At 52.6% G+C, this 21,286-nt stretch overlaps 1 protein-coding gene and 1 long non-coding RNA gene across 3 annotated transcripts; one reads left to right on the top strand and one right to left on the bottom strand.

Moving 5' to 3' along the window:
* Positions 1–712: 712 nt before the first annotated feature.
* On the top strand, positions 713–20,274 carry WNT5A (Wnt family member 5A). Its single transcript, XM_004018630.5, has 5 exons — positions 713–2,007; positions 7,867–8,000; positions 9,260–9,510; positions 13,682–13,974; positions 17,347–20,274. Exons 1-5 carry the CDS (start codon positions 2,002–2,004, stop codon positions 17,803–17,805), a joined length of 1,143 nt encoding a protein of 380 aa, XP_004018679.2. The 5' UTR covers positions 713–2,001; the 3' UTR covers positions 17,806–20,274.
* On the bottom strand, positions 11,101–13,999 carry LOC105603510 (uncharacterized). 2 transcript variants are annotated; one of them, XR_003586121.3, is made up of 4 exons: positions 13,543–13,999; positions 13,060–13,196; positions 11,693–11,818; positions 11,101–11,415 (listed from the first exon to the last, which is right to left on the bottom strand). It is a non-coding gene; the product is annotated as an uncharacterized LOC105603510 (long non-coding RNA). The 2 variants fall into 2 exon arrangements; XR_003586119.3 differs by having other exon boundaries at positions 11,693–11,815; positions 13,060–13,999.
* Positions 20,275–21,286: the final 1,012 nt, after the last annotated feature.

The following is a 21,286-nucleotide window of genomic DNA, read 5'->3' on the forward strand; positions in this document are numbered from 1 at the left end:
CAGTCAAGATCCAACCGGCAGGACCGCGGGTCGCTTCTAGATGCACTGGGTCACAGCCAGATGCTCAAATCTGCTACACTGGGGGCAGGACTCGCGCACTTACCCTCTTTTCCAGCCCGGGGGCTTGGGGACCCTCCCCCAGGGATAAGAATGGGGAGGTGGTCCTCCTAGAGGTTCCGTGGCATGGCGGCAGCCTGGGTGCAGCCCCGTGCAAGCAGCCTTGGACAGGCGAGCCAAGGGGTCCAAGCTGAAGTTGGGGTTCACCTTCCAGTGGGTAGGCGGCTTTGGAAGGAGAGCAGAGCACCAGGCGGCTGTCAGGCTGCGGCTAAGGAATGGACCTCTCTCTTTCATCAGATGCCTGGGGGATGGGAAGCCAAGAGAAGGGGGCTCCTGCTGGGAGTGTATCCCGACGCCCCCCTGCACCCCAGCTTGTGGTACGGCTTTAAAATCCTGCGGAGTTTGTCATAGGTCGGCCTCACCACGCATGCGCAAAGGCAAAGTTAGTTTTTTTTTCCTCCCATCCACCGCCCCCCCCCGCCCCCCGCCCACCCTCCCCTTCTTTCCAGCCGCCTTTGGTTCTCCAACTTAATTTTTTTTTTCTCTGAGAACACCAGGGGAAAGAGGAGTCCGGAGAGAGGGAGGGAGAGGAGGAGGCAGTTGGCCAGGAGGGCCGGGGGGTGGGGGGGGGGGGACGTGGTCCCTGCGGTCGGTCAGTCTGTCTGCGGGGCGCAGGATCGCGTGGAAGTTTGCTGCAAGCTCCCAGGCGCCGCCTCCGCCACCCGGAGTCCGGTTCCGTGCAGCCTCTGCCGAGTGAGCTCCTTCGCCGCTGCCGGAACCCGACCGCCCGCCGCCCGCCGCCCGCCGCCTGCTCTCCCGCCCCTCCGGCCCCGGCGCCAAACGAGGAGGTGGGCAGCCACGCCGGCCATGGACCGCCGGAGCTGAAGAGCCTCTGCGAAGCCCCTGGCCCTCGCGCCTCTTCGCCCTTTTCCCTGGAAAGGCGGGGGAAGAGAGGGGGACTAACCAGAAGAGAGAAAGAAGAGGGTAGGGAGGGGGAACCGGTGTCTCCCCCGGGGGCAGTCGCGCATCGACCCCGAACCCACCAGAGGCAGAACTTTCAGGGACGACTTTTACCAGTTTGCTCCCACCTTTTTGCCAAACCCTAAAAATGAAAGGACAAAAGTTGGCGCTGACTCTGGCAGCTCGGATGACGACTGGAGCGTTTTCAGCGGCATCTCCAGGAGAAAAAACCGTGCGCGTCTGATTGTTCTGTGGCCCCCAAGCTGCAGTGCGCGTGTGTGTCGGGGGTGTGTTTGGGTGTGTGTCTGTGTGTGTACACAGACGTCCACACACTCACTCGCAGCCGCGGGATCAGCGCCTGGAAGCAGACGTTTCGGCCACAGACTCAGACTCGTAGAGGAGGAGCTGGCGATCGGGAGGCGTGAGCCACCAAAAGTGCAGGATCCTGGTGTGAATGAACCGGAGGCACCTGGGCGCAGGGATCACCTCCCCCACACCCCGCCCCGGGCCAGAGTTGAGTTGTGGGGCATTTTTTTTCACCCTCTTGTGAAGAATTTTTTTTTTATTATTTGTTGTAAAGTCTTTTGCACAATCACGCCCACATTTGGGGTTGGAAAGCCCTAATTACCGCCGTCGCTGATGGACGTTGGAGAGGGAGCGCCTCGCCGAGGAACAGTCGCCTGCGCGCCCTCGCCGGACCCGCGGCTCCCTTGTTGCGCGCCGGCCGGGCCCTGCTCCTGCTGCTGGCAGGCGGACTTCGGCGCCCCCTCGGTTCCCGCGCGCATCCCAGCGCTACTCTGGCTCGGGCACCCAGACTCGAACGCTAGTGACGGCTTAGGCTCCAGTCCCCAGAGCCTGCCGGACGAGCCCTGGAGGAAGCCGCAGCTCTGCGCAGGATCGTCTCCTCAGGCTTAACGAGGACGCGCCGCTCCGGTTCTTCGGCTCCGGTGGCGACTTCCTCTCCGCGCCCCCCTCCCCCTCGCAATGAAGGTAGGTGTTCTCTGTGCCGCCGAGGCTCCTCACTTCTTTTTTTCTTTACATTGTTTTCTTTTGGAAGTTAACTGACCCCCCCCCCCACCTCTCCCTAACCCCCCTCCATTTCTCCTACCTCTGGAGACGCTAGAACCCCCCGCGTAGCTGGCAGAGACCCCTACCCTTTCGCCCTCCCCCCATCCCCGTGCACTACCTCGGTCTCCCAGGAGACAGACCTCTTCTTGTCCCACCAAAAGTTCTGCAAACTTTTTTAGACTTTGGAGAAAAAGTGGGGTAGAGACAGCGCAGAAAAACTGAGAGGTCCGCAGACGACTTTCCTTTTGCCCTGAGAAACTCAAGGGTAGCTTACTATGTATATTTCAGTAACAGGATAATGATTCAATTCAACAAATATTTACCAAGCGCCCACTGGCGCGGACCCCGAGAGGGTGGGTGGCCGGGGCTCAGAAAGGGGAAGGGGACTCCTTGGTTGAGAGACCGTGAAGCCCGACCAGGAGCCGACTATTCCTGAGCCTCGTACCCCCGCCCTCTGCTGCCAGAGGCCAGGTTGCCGGCTCAACGCAGCCGGGGAACCCAAGCGCAGCAGGCCCTGTGCCTTTAAGAGTGCCTGGCAGAGGGCCAGCTCGCACCCTGGCGCAGGGATGGGGTCCTGTTATTAGCATTATTAGCCGCCACTGGGTGAGCTCCGCACTTTGCAGCGGTGATGGGGGTGGGGAGGGCTGGCGGTGGTTGCTCTAATTTGGTCCACTGGGAGAGCGCACCCCGGCCCCCCGCGCGGAATCCTCCTTGTCCTTTAGAAACATTTGGGCCTCTGGGTTGGGAGAGCGGGCGGGGGGCAGTTTGTGAACTCTTGTTTGTTTTAATTGTCAGTTGTATGTTAAAGCCGAGTCACACACTCCGAGGGTCACCGAGAGTTCACTTTTACGAAAAGTTAACATTTCCTGCAGTATAACTAGCTATTTTCCAAACAATTTTTCCTCTCTGTCCTCCAAGCTTCGATCCTTATTTTCATTTTTCTTGATTCTCCACTTTTAAGTTTTCTAGAAAATATCTTTGGGATTGGAATTCAGATGTTTCCTAAAGCACCCCCCAAAAAGTTTATTAAAAACCCACAACTTGGAGACCCCGTGGCCTGTTTTACTCTCCAATCGCAGTCTGGCATGGGGGCCCCTTCTCGTCTCCCGTCTTTCTTTAGATGGACAGCTCGATGTTTGGAAGTCACTTGGAGTCAGTGGTGGGATCACACCTCCTCACCCACTGCCCTCCTGCCAACGTTCAAGGCTACTCCGGCCAGATGCAGAGATTTTGCTTCTAGACAAACTCTGTGGGGAGCCGAGGGTGTGCAGGCAGTGGACATTGTGTGTCCCAGTGTGTGGATCTGTGCCCTGCATGTTGTGGAGAGTGAAGGGCCAGTTGTTCTCGGGTCTTGCACATATTAAATCCTCAGCCAGGACCGGTGCCACAAAGGAAGACCCTTCCTCCCCAGGAGGCTCGGTCACAGTCCCTTGCGTTTCCCTCCGCTCAACCGAGCGCTCTGGTGCACAAGGGGTTAGCACCGTCTGCCGGAGTTCAGCTAGTCCTCTGCCTGTTTCTTTCTCGCTGTGCGGTGCCGGCTGCCCCCTGTTGGCTGCCTTGAGGTAGGACATCTTGGAGCCTGTGTCTTGGCTGGGCAGGCAGCTTGCTCGCCTCTTCCGCCCACCTCTGGCTTTACAAGAACATCCCTTCGGATCTCCAGGTCCCACTCTCCCAGGAAGGCCCCTCGGAGGCCTCCAGAGGACATGCTGCCCTGCGTGGCTGCATTAGTAAGGGGCCAAGTGTCCGACCCAGCGAATGGGGCTCGGGCGAATGGAAGAAGGGTTGGTACCCCTTCTCCCCCGGGCACATTAAGGAGCAGGAGGGTCCCCCTAGGAACTCTCGGGTCTGGTCTTGAGACCCTCACTGGTTCACCCTGTAGCCGAGGACCAGCGCTTCTTTTTCGCTCTCGGCCTCAGTTTCTCGTCTATTAAAAAGTGGAGTTGAAACCACCTCTGGAAAATGGGTGTTGAAGCCTTCTGTCATTTCCTTTCTCTTACAGTTCTTTGGGACAGAGTTGAGAGGCTGTGCCTAGAGATCTGGGGAAGGTAGAAGTGATGTTTCCCTCTCTTCCCTGGTCCCCCCAGGTGCGTGTGTGTGTGAGAGAGAGAGTTGCCTTGCAGTCTGGAGATCTTGTCGGAGGATGGATGAGGTGAGGCTGGCAAGAGAACGAGACTTGGCCACTGTCCTTCCCTCGGAGACTCCTTGGCACCCGACTTGGTGTCCCTTCTGAGTCAGGGCAGTCAGAAGCCGCACACCTTCCTTGCACTGATTTGGGCTCAAGGAACTCCCTCCTCCACCTCCTCTCTTGGCTCCCCCACCCCTTCCGACCCTCAGTGCTGTGGATACATCCGGATGGCTAGGGGCAGCTCCGGCTCTCTTGCTCCAGGCTAGAGGCCTGGGGGAGCGCGGGCTCCTCCTGGGCTCCCCCAAAATGGACCTCCTTTCAGCCCACCATCCCCTCCTGCTTCTCCTCGCGTTCCCCAACTTTGTGGCTCCCCCTGAATTTTTCTCCTGCAGTTTTCTCCATCTCTCTATCCTTGCTTTCGGGAGAGATTGAAGTGGGGAAAACAAAATTTATCTCCCACTAAGAGCTGGGATTCTTAAGAGTTTCCTGTGCTTTTCGCCACCGCGAGCCCAGGTCAATCTAATTTATTCTCCCAGTTTCTCCATCATTTCCGCTTCCAGAGACTAGGGCCTGGGGGCTGGGGCTGGACGTGAAGTGGAAGGGGCTGCCCAGACCGAGTGAGGTAGCGCCAGTGGCTGAGGGGCAAGAATTTTCTCCCTGCCTCGAGGGAATTTCTTTTTAGGCGCTTCTGGCCTCCGACTTGGGCGTGCTTTCCCAGGCTTTCTGCCGCCCCCCAAAGTCCTCTAGTTTAGAGGATTCTCGGCCCGCACACCAGTTGATAAAGAAGGGGTAGGGACACTTTTAATCCAGCGGGGAAGGGTTTGGAGGAGAGACAATATAAGCCGACTCTACGTGGGTCTGTTCTGGGGCTGGAAGCAAGGGCGCGCAAACGCCCTACCCCCACCTCCCCCCTCCCTGGCGCTTGAACCTCTCAAACGCCCGCAGCCCTCCTCTCTGACGCGCACTAGAAACAGATTCAAAGTATCCTTACAAAGTCCATTTTCTCGGACCCTGAAATTGTTCAGAATTTTTAGCCTGGTCTTTCTTCGGTGAATTCAGCTTCTGCCCAGAACTTTCTACCCTGCGTGTTACGGTCTCCGGAGAGGTCTTATTTTGTCCTCTTTTTGGGTCAGTTCTCTTGGTAAACAGGCAGGGACGTTTACCCTACAGTTCGATGTATCAGTGAGTTGGCTGTGGGTTCCTTCAGTCTTTAAAACTTGTGGGGCCTTTTCTGGGTTGCACGGGGGATTGGAGCGGGAAGAGGGCCAAGCTGTTTCCGGGCAAGCGCGCGGGTTAAGTGGAGACGCGACTCGCGGGCTCTCCCGGCAGATTCCCTTCGGGATACCTCCGGCCTACTCCCAGCCTTGGGCTTAGAGACCCGCGTCGCGGAAGCCAACTGCCCCGCTCCCATTTTGGCCCCAGTTCTGTGAACGAGTGGCTTCTCCCCGAGGTCGTCGGGCCGAGAGTGGGATCGGTTTGTGTGGCTTCTCTTCTAACAAAGAGATCCGCAGTAATCCGCGGAATCTGTTATCAATTTCTGCGCTGCCCGCGCCCCGCCCCGCGTGCCCCGCCCGTCGGAAAGCTGGAAAAGTGCGCGCGTCCCGCAGCGCGGTCTCTGCCTCCGCCTGGGAAGCACGTCGGAGAGCGTGTGTGTCTGTGCACGAGTGAGTGTGTGAATGTGCCGGAGTGTGAGTGTGTATGAGTGTGTGCACGCGCGCGGCCTTGGCCCCCGATGGAGAGAGTTGACTTCGCAGCTTGGGCCGCTCGAGAAGGCAGCCCTCGCGAGCGACCCCCTCCCCTAGAGGAAACTTGACACTTCGGGCGGGGGTGGGGAGGAAGACCGAGCCTTCTCTCTCCTGGGCTGGGGAAACCCCAGGCTTCTCGTCTGCGGCATGCGCCCCCCAGCTTTGCGACGTTTTAGGGATGAGTGGACCTCGGGCGCGGAGCCCTGGGTGGCGGGCACTGAGGACCGCATAAGCATTTCCTCTAGAGAAGCCCCGAGGAATCCGGGCCAAAAGGGAGGCTGGCAAGGGAAAGCCGAGGCGCGCTCCTCAGCCCCTCTGCGTCTCCACCGCTGCCTCGGTCCCCCCAGTCTTTCCTGGTGCCGGTTCCAGCCCAGGCCCTTCTGCAGCCTGCAGGAGGTTCACGTTTCCTTTTCCGAGGAAGGGGCTCCCTTGGCAGCCGAGGGTGGCGCAGCGCGGCAGGGTTACTCTTATCAGAGATGTAAAAGGGATTTGGAAAGCCGTTCCTCCCACCCGCCGCCGTCTCGCTCCGCCGCCGCCTACAGGTGGAGAAGTCACCAGTGGGGAGGACGGCGGCGGAAACCTCCAAGGCCGTCCCCGGCCCCCGAAATTCTTGACGACGGGAACCTTTGCTGCCGAGGCCCTCTGCGCCCTGGAAGCCAGGGGCTCGGCCGAGGCGCGGGAGCCAGCGCATCTCTGGCCCAGCCGGGGGCTCCTTCGCACCGGCCCGGCCCGGGCCTCGCCCTGTACTCTCATCTTGCGGGACTGACCCAACCGCGTCCGAATTGGGCTGGAGGGTTGGGTAGCGGAGTTTCAAGACCACGCTAAAGGTGCCCCGATGGCGAGATGATGAACTCCAGACCAGGACCAAAGGAAACTAGAGTCCCCTCGGCTTCCTTTCCCCTTTCTCCGTGGCAGCTGCTAGAAGTGGGGACTGGAGGGAGCGGTAGTGGGAGTGAGAAGATCAGATTTTGGGGGAGTGCTGTGGGGAGGGCCAGGAAGGGAGCCCCTCTCCTCGGACAGCACGACTGGGGTTGGGGGGGTGTATCCCTCCTCTGGGATACACTCCAAGGCGGAGGCCGAAGGCAGGGAGAGGGCACTGGTTTCCGGTTTCCTGCGTTGGGAGAGCAGCTCGCCCATCCCCTTATGCCCCGTGTACCCCCATCCCCTTCTTCCCACTCCAGTCTGGCCGAAGAGCGGTTTAAGGAAGACCAGGCTGCCTTGCCCGCTATGGAAGCGGCTAGCCCCGGAGCGGGCCGTAAACTGATTATGAAACTGATGATGTTAATTCCGAGCTGCATTTCCCAGCTGGGCACTCCCGCGCGCGCCGCTCCCGGGGGCCTCGCCCCCCACCCCTTGCCCTTCCCTCCCGCGTGCTGCCCCCACCCCCCACCCCCGCGCCGGCCACCCCGCCTCCTCTGCAGCCGCCGGCGGCGCGCTTCACTCGCCTTCGCGCTCCTCTCGCCCATGGAATTAATTCCGGCTCCACTTGTTGCTCGGCCCAGGTCGGGGAGAGGACGAGGGTGGCAGCGGGTCCCCGAGTGAATTCCCGAGGAGGGACTCAGCACAGCGCGAAACTAGAGGGGAGCGAGGGGGTGCAGGACGCGAGCAAGCAGGAAGGAGGCAGCGCCTGGCACCGGGGCTTTGACTCAACAGCATTGAGACATGTTTGTAATCGCTGGCGTGCCCCGCGCGCAGGATCCCAGCGAAATCAGATTTCCTGGTGAGGTTGCGTGGGTGGATTAATTTGGAAAAAGAAACTGCCTATATCTTGCCATCAAAAAACTCACGGAGGAGAAGCGCAGTCAATCAACAGTAAACTTGAGAGATCCCGGATGCTTCCGTTGTTTAAACTTGTATGCTTGAAAATTATCTGAGAGGCAATAAACATCTGCTCCTTTCTTCCCTCTCCAGAAGTCGATTGGAATATTAAGCCCAGGAGTTGCTTGGGGGACGGCTGCAAGGGCAATGTCTTCCAAGTTCTTCCTAATGGCTTTGGCCATATTTCTCTCCTTCGCCCAGGTTGTAATAGAAGCTAATTCTTGGTGGTAAGTTTATCCTATATGCATATTCTTTTACTTTAAGATGCGTTTGTATTGTATAATAAATGTTGCAGTATTCTCAGTCGTGAATTTGGGTGCATTTATGTAATATACACACACACATATATATAATATATATTTATATATGTGTATATATGAACATAATGTATCTTTAAATCAAATTTAATTTTGTGAATTAAGATTTTTGCTAATTTTTAACACTGTGAAGCTTATCTTGAGCTCCATAGGGAATAGAAGCTATAAATTTAACTTTTGTGTTTTTTTTGAGGTTCATATTATGCTTGTAGTACATCATGTAATTAAGGGAAACCAGAATTCACTTCTCTAATAATTGTAAGCCCATCTATAAAATGTGCTTTTTGCTACCTCTAGGTAGTAAATGTGAGTTCCAACACTTATTTTCTGTCACTTGAGGTTACTAATTTTCAGGGTCTAAGGTAGGCAGAGTTACTAGGAAGATAGCTAAACTCCAAGTGGGGAAGTACTGGGGGCTTGAAATTTAATCAAAAGAGGTTATCTTGAGTAGTTCAGTGTCCCTAAATGCGGGTTTCTTGCTGGTAGGGGCCTAGAGGGTAGACTGCATTATATCTAGAGGATTATTTTTGACTGCGTTCTGGGTTGGTTTTTTTTTTTTTTACTGTAAATGAACAGTGTTTTTCTGTCAAACATGACTTCTGTTCCCCGGATACTCTGTCTTGGGTCCCTCACAGTCACATAAGGAGCCCTTTTAAAACGTCCAGAACAGGGTGAATTTTCTTCCGTCTGTATACTTGTCCTCCTGTTCGTCCATCAGTCAAAAGGAACTGCTATCTCCTACCCGTGTCGAATTGTGTCTGCTTTCGGTATTCATACATTTTCAAGCAGATCGGTCCAATTTGTGGGGCAAAGTGAGTCATTTTCTCTCGTCAGACGCCCATCCCCCCCCTCCAACTGCCTTTTACCCCATTTCTGGTGTGGAATATCAGAAATTTTGGTTCAGGTATATGGCAGAAAGGGGCAAGGAGGGGAGTGAGAACTCTAGCTGAGAAGCCAGATGGCGGGATAGGGGCTATACAATGCCTCCGTTTTCTGAGTGGAGTTTAAACAGAGGAGTTCTATGAAGCCCGTCTCATACTTTGTCATGAGGACAAGCAGGAGAGAAAAAGCATCTGTGTGCTTAAACTTCTGTATTGCTGACATGTTTTCAGGGGGCCCACCTTGAGAGTTCACGTAAATCTTGAATGCACATCTCCCCCCCTTTTTAGGTCGCTAGGTATGAATAACCCTGTTCAGATGTCAGAAGTATATATCATAGGAGCGCAGCCTCTCTGCAGCCAACTGGCAGGACTTTCCCAAGGACAGAAGAAACTCTGCCACTTGTATCAGGACCACATGCAGTACATTGGAGAGGGCGCCAAGACGGGCATCAAGGAGTGCCAGTATCAGTTTCGACACCGGCGGTGGAACTGCAGCACCGTGGATAACACCTCTGTCTTCGGCAGGGTCATGCAGATCGGTAGGAAATCGTTTCAGATATTGTTAACTACATAGAAACTCTTCTCCTAGGAAACGTCTCTAGTGTTTTACTTAGAGCTTCATCTGATGGGACTCTTCCAGCAGGGTGGCGGCCCGGGACTTCTGTCATTATGGCTGTGTTCGTGCCTGTCCTCTAGATGTCTAATGATAAGTTTTGGACCTTTTGAATTAGATCAGGAGGGGGTGGGCATCAACTACACCTTCATTTTTCTGATCACTTAATTTTCCTAAAAAGCATTTTGTGTAAAATAGTACCAGAACACTTATTTTGGTTTCACAAAAGTAGATGGGGAAAGCTGAGTCATTTCTGTCCTTAAACTTCAAAACTCTTAACTGTTAGAAGTTTCCTAACCTAAGCCACAATTCAGATGGCCCAGACATCAAACTGAAAATTGCCATCTTGCAGAATGCTGGATGAGCGGCATGTAAGTAAGGTTTTAATTTTCCTAATACAGATATTTCCTAAAGCTATCTGTCGAGATATATGTTAGACACTTTACTTTTACTCCCAGGAAGAATTTTAATTAGAAGTGATCCAGTTTACATTTGTGTTGGCCATTGATATAAGAACACCTGCTTCAAAGGGCATCCTGGAAACTTAGAAGTGTTCAATATATCTTTCACAGTCCAGTTCTTTATTTTTAAATGTGTTGTTGAACTTGTTATTCTATTCAGGGAGAAGGTGGCACTAAAACTGGGCTAAAGGCAAAGAATTTGGAAAATCAGTCTGCCTCTGGTTTGGTTGAATAGCGTAGGCTACAGTCTGACAGATGTGGTCCTGTGTGTGTTTGCTAGTGAATATTTTTGGTCTCTTTACTTTTATGCAAACAAGCCCATATAATTAATATGACTGCAGTGACTCCTAAAATAAGAAGCAATTTATCAAAGCAATTAACTATTTATACTGACTGAAGATAAAAAGTTGGCTTAATGTCCGTCACGGATGGATAAAATGCTTTTTAAAAAAACCCTGAAAAGTGCATTCATTGAGAACAAAAAAGAGTTGTCAGTGGATGTTTGAGCCAAGTGGCTTCATAAACTAAAATAATACAGGACTGGAAGCCGTTCCTCTAATTGAATGGGAGAACGGTCTGCAGCCTCAGCCTACAGAGCCTCCTAAGGCTTTCCTGTTAATGATTAAAATGTGCTAATGCATATTCTGGGACCTGAATCTAGGAATTAAGCTTCAGGAACACAGGAGTTTTCCCCAAATATGGGCTGCCTTATGTGGTTAACTCTGGGTGTAGTGAAGATTTAATTCTCCTGCATTTTGATGATATTGTGAGTGATCCAAAAACATCTTTGTCAGCTATATCACAGTAACCTCTCAGCTTTCTCTTCACCTTTGCCTTATGTGGTCCCTCTATCTGCCTTCCTCTCAAACTTTGGGAGTTTTCCCCATGTGTATGAGTTAGTGAAAATCATATACCTCTGATGGTAACAAGGAAGGAAAACAGCAATTGGAACTGTTTTTCTGTATAGTCACTGGAACACAGCTTTGATTTAAGATCCTCTTTGTATGTAGCCTGTTTGGGGCCAAAATGTTCAGAATAAGCTATCATTTGCTAAGTGGATTTGAGCTCTGCTGAAGATTTATTTAAAATGTGGTCCAAGATTCAAAGAGCCTGCTTCCTCAGGGAACAAGCAGAACCCCTGGTACAAAGGCCTGTGTTTAATTGTCCCCTGTCGACTCTCTGGTCCTTAGCTGTGTGGCACCGTCTTGGTTGATGGGAAGTAGGCAGGAGTGGACGCTCATGATGGCCCCAGAGGAGGGAGCCCTCCTGGGTCCGACCATCCCCGAGGCCCCCTCGCCAAAGGGTCCTCAGGTGGCCGAGCTCTCAGAGCAGACAGCTGCTGCAGGGTGGCTCATGGTAGAACACAGGGCCTTAGAGAGAGATGAAAACTCAATCGATTTTTATGGAAGAGGAACATGAACCCCACACCAACAGTGGAAAAGTTCCTTCATTTTCACTTTTCTACTTTAGGGTTTGTTAGATGAGAATGAGCTAAGGGAAATTGTGAAACACCTTTGATGCGAAGTGTGTGGGTGCCCACTGCAGAGCATGGAGGTCACCAGGGACGTGGAAGCTGGCTCTCCTCCCTGAGAGACCCTATGATGGGGCCAGTGTCTGAGACGCAGGCTGCTACCCCCAAGCGCTCACCTACATTCTCGAGAGGCCAGTCCAGGCGCTGTACACAGTCGCCTCTTCATTATGAAAACTTCCTCATTTTTCATCATGCTAGCCTTTCCTTCCAGCTTTTGTCTCCGGCTTGTCTTTGTTTGCCTGCTGTGAAAAGATGTGTAAGAAAGGCGCCGTCCCCAGAGGGTGAGGACAGGAGAGGCTGATCTCTCAGGGCGGAGCTGTCACCGGATGCACTGCTGCTTCCAGGAGGACTGGGTCCCCACGCTGCAGCCAGAGAGCACTTCTCGTGCTGACGTTTTCCCTGCAGTGACCAGCTAGCTTAGGGATTGCTACCAGGTTTGATTTCTGGGACAAAAAAAGAAAATGGTCAAGAATAGCACTGTCGTGCTTTGTATAAAATCCCTTTGATGCTCTCTGTATGCAGGACAGTGTTTTTTCTCTTCCTCTGTCTCCAGAGGATGGTTTATCTCTCTTCCTCAAGCTACCTCTACGAGTCTCCCGTCCACAGGCTTTTCTGTACTATCAGTGTTAATCCTCAGATCACTCCCTAGGATCTGTCTGCTTTCCTCATTTCTCACCACTCCCTTGATGTTCTCTGCCTTGCTAATTCAACTAGATAGATGGAACACCCCCACAGGAACTTTCTGGATCCTCCTGCCAACCACCAGCACACTCCTCAAGTTCTTCATTTTTTACAATGTTGGGGGGAAGGTTTGGTAAATCAGAGCCATCGCCATTTCTGAGAGGGGAATCACAAGTGGTCACAGGTTGAGGGGCAGAAGCTCAAAGGAAGGGCAGTCTGCAGGTTCCCCGAGTTGGCAGAGCCACCCTCCTGCAGGATGGCCCCTGAGTACTATGGTCAGCTGTTGCTGTGATTCCCTACGCCCACCAAAAAAAGCTCGTTAAGAGAAACTGATCCTGGTACAGGGATCCGAGTGTCAGAAGGGGCCTTTTCCCCCTGGGCAACTAATTCAATACCCTTATTTTATAGTTGAGGAAAATGAGGCCCCCTCATCACCCCGTGCCCCTAGGCCCAGCTTCAGCTGGCCGGGTATTAACCCTTCTCCCTCATAGTATGACACTTTCATTAAGTGACTTCTTGTCCCATGTAGAAATGTCTCTGGGTACAAGTGGAAACTGGAAATTAAGATAGTCTATCCTCACCTCCGTTTTTCTCCATACAAATAGGGCTCCTATAGAACTGTTTGGCAGGGAGATATTCTTTACAAGTTTTAGGGAAGGAGAACCTTTCTCTTCTTTTCTCCTGAAGACTGTATTTTCCCCCTCTTTGCATTGCCTTCCTGACACTTGGAGTCAGAGGCTGCTGCGGAGTCGCAGAACTGACATTAAAGAGCGGCAGGCTGTTATGCAAGTAAGATACTCACCTTCTTGAGTGAGAAGCATCAGGCCGGTCAGCTTCGGAACTGAGAAGAGTCGAGAGTTTCATTTGTAACTCTCTAGGAACCGGTTGATAAATATCCTCTGGGGAAGTCAGGAGCCTTGTTCTGAGTCAGACTTGATGCTGCAAATGGAGGAAGGGGAAGCCAGGTTACTACCAGTGGGGCCACAGGAGCGGGAAGGGAGGGGCGGCTGCAGTGTGTGGCTTCCCTGGGGGCCCAGGGCTTTCAGTGGCTCTGAGCCTCTGTGCTCCTGTGCTGTGGGTCACTCAGAATGAAAATAGTAACAAATGTTTAAAATACGTGTCAAGAAGTCTACCCCAATTGTGTGTTTTCTTCCCTTGGTGACTTCTTTCCTAGGCATTTGGGTTATTTTCAGAAGAGGTGTATAGAACAATCCATCTCTGAGCATCCCGCCTTGGGCTCTGCGTGAAATGGCAGAGCAGAGGTGGGGTGTGTGGGTGTTAATACCCTCCTGGCTGGTTTCTGGGTGTTGGGGCGGAGGGCCTGGGTCCTGGGGCCTTCTAGTTCCCCCTCTAGGAGCCGGGTAGGTGTTCGCCGTCCGGGGCTGCAGAGTCGGGGGCGCCCGCTGACCGGTCCTCGCCCGCAGGCAGCCGCGAGACGGCCTTCACGTACGCGGTGAGCGCCGCGGGGGTGGTCAACGCCATGAGCCGCGCCTGCCGCGAGGGCGAGCTGTCCACCTGCGGCTGCAGCCGCGCCGCGCGCCCCAAGGACCTGCCGCGGGACTGGCTGTGGGGCGGCTGCGGCGACAACATCGACTACGGCTACCGCTTCGCCAAGGAGTTCGTGGACGCCCGCGAGCGGGAGCGCATCCACGCCAAGGGCTCCTACGAGAGCGCACGCATCCTGATGAACCTGCACAACAACGAGGCCGGCCGCCGGGTGAGTCCCGTCCCGCCGCGGGTCTGGGAGGGGCCGGGGCTCCCGTCTCTCCCTGTGTCTCTGCGACTCTCTTCCTGTCTCCGCCTCCCTTCCTAGCTTTTCCGGTCTATTTCCCCCCTGCCTGCTCCTCTCTGTCCCTCCACTCCCCTCAGCCAGCTCCCCACAGTCCTCCCTGGAGAGGGGTGCACACCCCAGAAAGGCCTCCTGGAGCGGAAGCAGCCCGCCCTGGCCAGCTCCAGCCAAGGGGCGCCGGCAGTGGCCTGAGAAAGATCTTTCTCCGCCTCTTTAATTAGTCCCCAGTGCAATTGGCCAGGCCAGAGCTAAACATGCTGCTTAGGTTCGCAGCCCTCCTCCCTGGAACAAGTCTGTGGCTGTGATTAAGTCGGGGAGAGGGAGTTATTTATTTCAGTAGGTGCCCAGTTGAGCAAGCCCTCGCCCAGCTCCGGGTTACCTCCTCCCCTCCCTGTGCCCCTCCTTGTGTCCTCGACAGCAGGCCTGATGGATTGAGGGTTTGTAAAAAGAGCTTTTCTAGGAAAACTCTCTACCCAACGGGGTGGAATTTCGTAGGTCTGACGATCAGGCCTGGAAGGGAAGAGAGAGGGCCTCGGAAGTGTCCAGAGAGAAAGTCCTCCCAAGGCAGCCCACTTCCCCACCCCATCCCCCATTTCACTCTTTCCTTCCCCTGGTGGGGCTGTGAAAAGCTCCCTCACAATAGTTAAAAAGACCTTTTTTTCCTGCGGTTAAACACATGGCACTTTATGGCTGCTTTAAAATGAAGGGGTGAAAACTTTTCCTAACTTTGGCAGCACTGAAAACCAGGACCATTATTTTTTTCAGAGAACCCAAGGTGGGTGCCAGGAACTTTCTGGTCAGAGATCTCACTCTTCTGTGTTTTGGGGTGAGGAACAGGAATGGTAATCACAGAGTAACATCCAGGGGGCAGGAAGGAACCTGAGAGCCCCCGGCCGCACACCCTCACGTGAAAGATGGGAAACTGAGACTGGAGAACCACTTCCAGGTGGGGGCAGAGAATTAGGGGATGGAGCTGTCAGCCCAGGCACTTTTTTCCTTAAACTAAGGCGTTGCAGCTCTGGGGTAAAGGGCTGCAGGTTTGGGGATTAAAGAAATCTAGGTTAACACCCTGCTCTGTTTCTGAGCCTCCGTTGCCCCATCTGCTCACCGGTTAGATGGACATTAACACTGTCGCTTGGGGTTGCTGTAAGGACTCACTGGGGTCATACAATAGACTGAACCTTGTTATCAACAGTTGGCCACTTCTGAGTTCTAATTAATAAGGCTCAACCGAAGGGCTGAGTTCAGTGTCAACCAGTGGTAAGTGCTTGATGATAACTGAGTCCCTAGACCTAATGAAGCAGAGCACATGGGAAAGTGTGTGAACCCAGATCCCTCCAGGTAACCTGTTTCTTCTCAACTTTGATCTTGACTATGTGGGGGATCACAGAAGGACTCAACTCTGCAGAATCTTACCTGTGATGCCTGAGGGGTCAGATGGTTGCTCCAGGGGAGTGTGGCCACTCCTCTCTGAGGCTCCCCCTTGCTGGGGTGCCTGTACCAGGGGTGGACTTTCTGCCCCTTGCAGCCGGCCCAGGCCTTGGAGTGGGCACGGCCACCCCACTGTCTCAGGAGCCTAGCACCTTGGTCCTGTTCTCTACCCAGCACACATCACCTTAATCTGCATGCAGGGCGCCCAGCGTCTCAGACCACAGATGCCTCCAGGACAGAGGTATGGCTGACTCGGGCCCCACCGTGTCCCTCTCTGGTGCTTTCAGCCTTCTTTGGGGATTTCCTAGGTTTCTCTCATGGAGAGAAATCACAGGAGCTTAGCAACCAAGAAGAGCAGGTCAAGGGACTTCCAAGGGGAGACAGGTGGGGTCAGAGAGTGGGAAAAGCACATTTGATATAATTTCATTTAACATGAGCATTTATACATAGGTTTTTTGGAAATGTTATAGTTGGAGCAGTGAACTATGCTTGATCCTGGTGGATGAGGTTACAGAGAAGACGGTTTTCCTCCAGGATCGTAGGGGTGAGAGGAGGAAAGCTAGACACTGGGTCAGGAAACAGCATTAGACTCCTAGAAAGAGAATCAGGCTTCAGATTCTCCTCAAAGGGGAGTGAAGGTTAAACACATTTGCAGGACCCTTTCCCACACTAGCCACGGGCCTGAAACCCTTCATGTGGAGGGGGTTCGCTTGAGCCCCCTTGAGGAAAGCCCCTTCTGAAGCCCTGGAGGGAGAGGGTGGCTGCTGGGGCAGGAGCTGCCTCTCACGGCTCCGGCCTCCAGGTCCTGACAGGCCGCTGCCAGCAGCACGCCAGCTCGGGAGGCTCACTGGCACAGCACCGGGCAGCTGGCACTGCAGATAGGCAGCGGCCACCCCCAGACCCATGCTGCAGCACCAGGGGACTGGCAGGGCCCCAGCACCATGCCCTCGTCACCCTGCAGACCAGCTTTACTGATTGCATCCTGCCCACCCAGTACCTCAAGCCAGCATCTCTTGGTTTCACCCTTGTAACACTGCCGTGAGGTTGGCACCGCCACAGTGCCCTTTGCAGATGGGGAATGGAGGCCGGGAATGGTGATGCCCTTGCCTAAATTCAGGGGCAGGACAGAATCTGTGTCCGCCTGGGTCCGGGGTGCACGCGCTCAGCCTGCACAGAGCATAGGGGCTGTGCAGGAAGCAGGAGGGAAGGCACCTGAGATCCAGGCCTGGTCCCCCTCTGTCCAGCCTGTGTGACTGTCTGGGCCGCTTACCTGCTCTGCGTCACTGGGCCCTTGTCCAGTCCCACCCAGGTTACAACCTTGCTGGGAGGATTTGGTGAGATGAGAGTGGAGAGGCTGTTAGGACAGGGCTCACCCCATGGCAGTAGGAACAGAAAGAGTGAGGAAAGATTTGAACCCTGACTACTTACCAGCTGGGCACCCATGGCGTGAGCTTGGAGGGCACCTGCCTGGCTTCCAGTCACGGCCCCTCCTTCCCAGTGTTGGGCGGGCAGCACGCCTCGCTGGGCCTCCCTTTCCTTCTCTGAGACGCGGGCGGTGGAGCTCTTCCCTCACAGGCCGCTGCTGAAGGAGTCCAGGTGGTCACCTGACAGCAGTCTCCTGCTTCCAAAAAAGAAGCGGAGGCAACAGTTTTGTTTCTTGTTTCCATTCAAAACCAGGTAGTTTATGATGATGATGTGTAACAATGAGGGGCTAAGAACTGATTCATTTTGCAGACTAATTTTTAAAGAAGGCCACAAAAGGCTCCAGGTCTGGAGGACGAGGGAGAGGTGGCCTGGACTGAGCTGGTGATAAGGGTCTGGGTTCCCAGATGAGGGCACCCCCCGCTGACTATCCCCTTCTCCCCGCAGACGGTGTACAGCCTGGCCGACGTGGCCTGCAAGTGCCACGGGGTGTCAGGCTCGTGCAGCCTCAAGACGTGCTGGCTGCAGCTGGCCGACTTCCGCAAGGTGGGTGATGCCCTGAAGGAGAAGTACGACAGCGCGGCGGCCATGCGGCTCAATAGCCGGGGCAAGCTGGTGCAGGTCAACAGCCGCTTCAACTCGCCCACCACCCAGGACCTGGTCTACATCGACCCCAGCCCCGACTACTGCGTGCGCAACGAGAGCACCGGCTCGCTGGGCACGCAGGGCCGCCTGTGCAACAAGACGTCCGAGGGCATGGACGGCTGCGAGCTCATGTGCTGCGGCCGCGGCTACGACCAGTTCAAGACGGTGCAGACCGAGCGCTGCCACTGCAAGTTCCACTGGTGCTGCTACGTCAAGTGCAAGAAGTGCACGCAGGTCGTGGACCAGTTTGTCTGCAAGTAGCGGCGCCCTGTCGCCTGCCTGCCGCCCGGCCCCGCTCCCAGGACCCACTTATTTATAGAAAGTACAGTGATTCTGTTTGGTTTTTTAATGTTTTTTTTTAAATCCCTAAGAGTTGCAACCGGAACCATCCCCCCCGCCCCGTTCCCATCTGAGAACTCTGTGGTTAATAATATTATAATTATTATTTGGCAATAAGGGGGTTGGGAACCAAGAAAATATTTATTTTGTGGATCTTTGAAAAGGTAAGACAAGACTTGTTTTGATGCTATAATGGATGGGGGGGGATAAAACATGCCCTTGCTGAGATGTGTGCACATCTGGAGGTCAAGGAAACGTTTTCTTTGTCTCAGCTATCGCATGAGACAGGTAGCACCCCACTGCAAGGAGGTGGCCCGGAGTGATGCGTGACTCAGCAGCGGTGAGCAAAAGGAGTTCTTCGGTCTGGGGAGCCGGAAGGTCTTGAGAAACAGACAAAACAATGAGAACCCCACCCCTCTGTTTCCCAGGGGCTGCCAGCCTGAAATGTTTCCAAAATGTATTTAAAATTTAAGAACAAGAATCTCATATCCCTTCAAGAAAGGTTTATCATATGTCTCACTGTCCTCCAGCATTCCGTCTACAGCTGGTCCATTCTATTAGCTACTGAAACCTGGGGAGCAGGGAGAGAAGCCCTAGATATTAAAAAACAAAAAACTCCTCCTTATATTGAGTCAGTTGGTTTAACATTCAAAGCTGTTGTGAGAATCAGGTTATCCACTTGGAAAAGGATCCCTGGATGATTCTGGTACCAGACATTTTGTTTGCAGAAGGGCAGGGAGGTTGGCTTGGCAATAAAGGAAAATATACTGTAATTTTCTTAGGGATACTTGGTTAATAAATGATAATAATGAAAATAACACATGAATTCCATTCACAGATCCTCAACCCGAACTTCAAGGTACTTGTGTGCAGTTCAGCCCTGCACCAAAGCAGAAAACCTAGCTGAGGGAAAAAAAGTGACCTCCGCCCTCCCTCCTTGACCCTGCGCCCCCTCCAATTCCGTGTCTTGCTGCGCTGCGGCCGCGTTTCCGAGCGGAGCTCCGCTGGGTCCCCTCTGATTGTAGGACAGGGAATGAAACCTTAGGAGCTCCTCTTGGAAAACAGCTCGCTACTTAGGGATTTTATTCCCCCTACCACTTTTATTTCGAGGAACAGCAGTTTTCTATGTGTTCCTGACATCACTTGGCGAATGGACGTCACGGAGGCGTGGCCGCATTTCTCCCTTCTGCTCCTGTGTTCAGACTCCACTGGCGCTTCCCGCTCCTCTGCAGGTGTCCCGAGAACTGCTCCCAGTGGACTTGAACACTTGGTTCAGTGGTACCTGATAGCTCAGTCTCTTGTACATAACATATATATATATATATACATATATAAATATACATATAGTTATATCGGCGCAGCCAGTGATCTGGGTTCCAGTTTACTCGGGTTATTTCTTCGGCCTAGAGCCTTGTGGTCCTCCACTGCAATTCAAGTGGGATTTTCCCCGACGGCTTCTAAGCTGAGCTCGGGCTGTGGCCCTGATGCCATTACATGCTGAGCATCTCGAGGCAGCTGTGTTTCTGAGGAGTCTGGAAGGTCTTGGTTGTGGGCATGGTGGTTTGAAGATTCCTTTTGTCTCCCCTGCTCCGTCCCCTGGTTGTCCAGCCTCGTTTTCTGCACCCTTTCTGGAGAGGGCATTACTTGTTCACTGCAGAGGTGGGGATGGAGAGGACACACTGCCAGCGTTTCTCTTTCCTCTGTTCACTTTGCAGGGTGGAACTTGGTGCCCGTTAGACCTGAGGGCACCTGTACCGAGTCCCTAGGGAATATCCAGCTCACAACATCTTCAGCTAGTTAAAAAAAAAAAAAACCAAAAACAAAAAACCAGGACACCTCTTTGCAAAGAGTACCATCACCTGTGTTCTCATCTCAGACTTGTGCTGTTTTAGAAGTTTGGGAAGACACATGTTCTGCAGCCCTCACAGGCTCAGTGGCCCTCAGGTCAGCCCGGCCACCTGTGGCTCTTATTGCACAAGGATATTCGCTCCCCCTGCCCCCAGCTGCAGTGAATTGCAAGCAAAAGATCTTGAAAGTAAAAAGCACTAATTAGTTTGAAATGTCACTTTTTTGGTTTTTATTATACAAAAACCATGAAGTAATTTTTTTTATTTGCTAAACCAGATTTTTTGTTCCTTTCTAGTGATTCATGTTTATGAAGAGAGTTGAATTTAACAATCCTAGTTTTTAAAAGAAACTATTTAATGTAAAATATTCTACTTGTCATTCAGATATTATGTATATCTTCTATGGCCTTTATTCTGTACTTTTAATGTACATATGTCTGTCTTGTGTGATTTGTATATTTCACTGGTTCAAAAACAAACTTCGAAAGGCTTATGCCAAATGGAAGATAGAATATAAAATAAAATATTACTTGTATATTGGTAAGTGGTTTCAGTTGTCCTTCAGATACTTCATGTGGAGAGTTTTTGAGAAAACATGAGGGATAGTTTAGGGGTGACTACATGTTAGAAGAGTGGAGAATTTTACCAAAACCAAACTATTTGGGAGCTTCAAAAGATTTCTATATGTAACAGAACAAAAGGGGAATTCTCTTTTCCTATATATGTTCCTCAAAAAAATCAAGCAGATGGCTTAAAGCTGGTTATGGGATTGCTCACATTCTTCGAGCATTATGCATGTAGCTTAATTGTTTTAGAGCGTGTTGGTGGCGTAGCATCTCCAAGAAGAACTGAAAAGGCACATGCTTTTATCCTTGAAGAGAATCTTCGTGCAGAACCAGCGCATTTGGGTTCAGCACTGCAGCTAGTGTGCCACTCGACTTGAGCTTCTGTGGATGGAGTGTCTCTGTGCCCCTTGGAAAGCAGTTTTATGAAAAGCAAGCCTCGATCTGCAGAGAAGGAAGGAAACTGAAGGTTCGTTGTGTTAAGTGCAATTAATACGGGCCCTTGTGCTTCTTGAAGGCGCGGTGAGTCTGGGCCGCGACGCACAAGTTGATATGTTAGCCCCTTGCTTTTTTCTTTCTGGATAACCTTGCAACATATTGAAACCTTTTAAGGATGCCAAGAATGCATTATTCCACAAAAAACAGTAGACCAACATATAGAGTGTTTAAAATAGCATTTCTGGGCAAATTCAAACGCTTGTGGTTCTAGGACTCACATCTGTTTCAGCTTTTCCTCAGTTGTATATTGACCAGTGTTCTTTATTGCAAAAACATATATTCGATTTAGGAGTGTCAGCATTTTTTTTTTTTTCCATCTCATCCTGGACTGCATTCAAAATCTTCCCAATACAGGAAAATTAGCAAAAAAATTTATATACAGGCAGCAGCGAATGGAGTTATGTTCAAAATAGTAATTATGGGCTTAAGTAAAAGGAAGACTGTTTTAAGCTTTAGTCCAGTGTATCTGTTCAGTTCTTTGAGCTGTTGACCTGA

The sequence above is a fragment of the Ovis aries genome, chromosome 19 (assembly GCF_016772045.2).
Source record: "Ovis aries strain OAR_USU_Benz2616 breed Rambouillet chromosome 19, ARS-UI_Ramb_v3.0, whole genome shotgun sequence".
Lineage (NCBI taxonomy): Eukaryota > Metazoa > Chordata > Mammalia > Artiodactyla > Bovidae > Ovis > Ovis aries.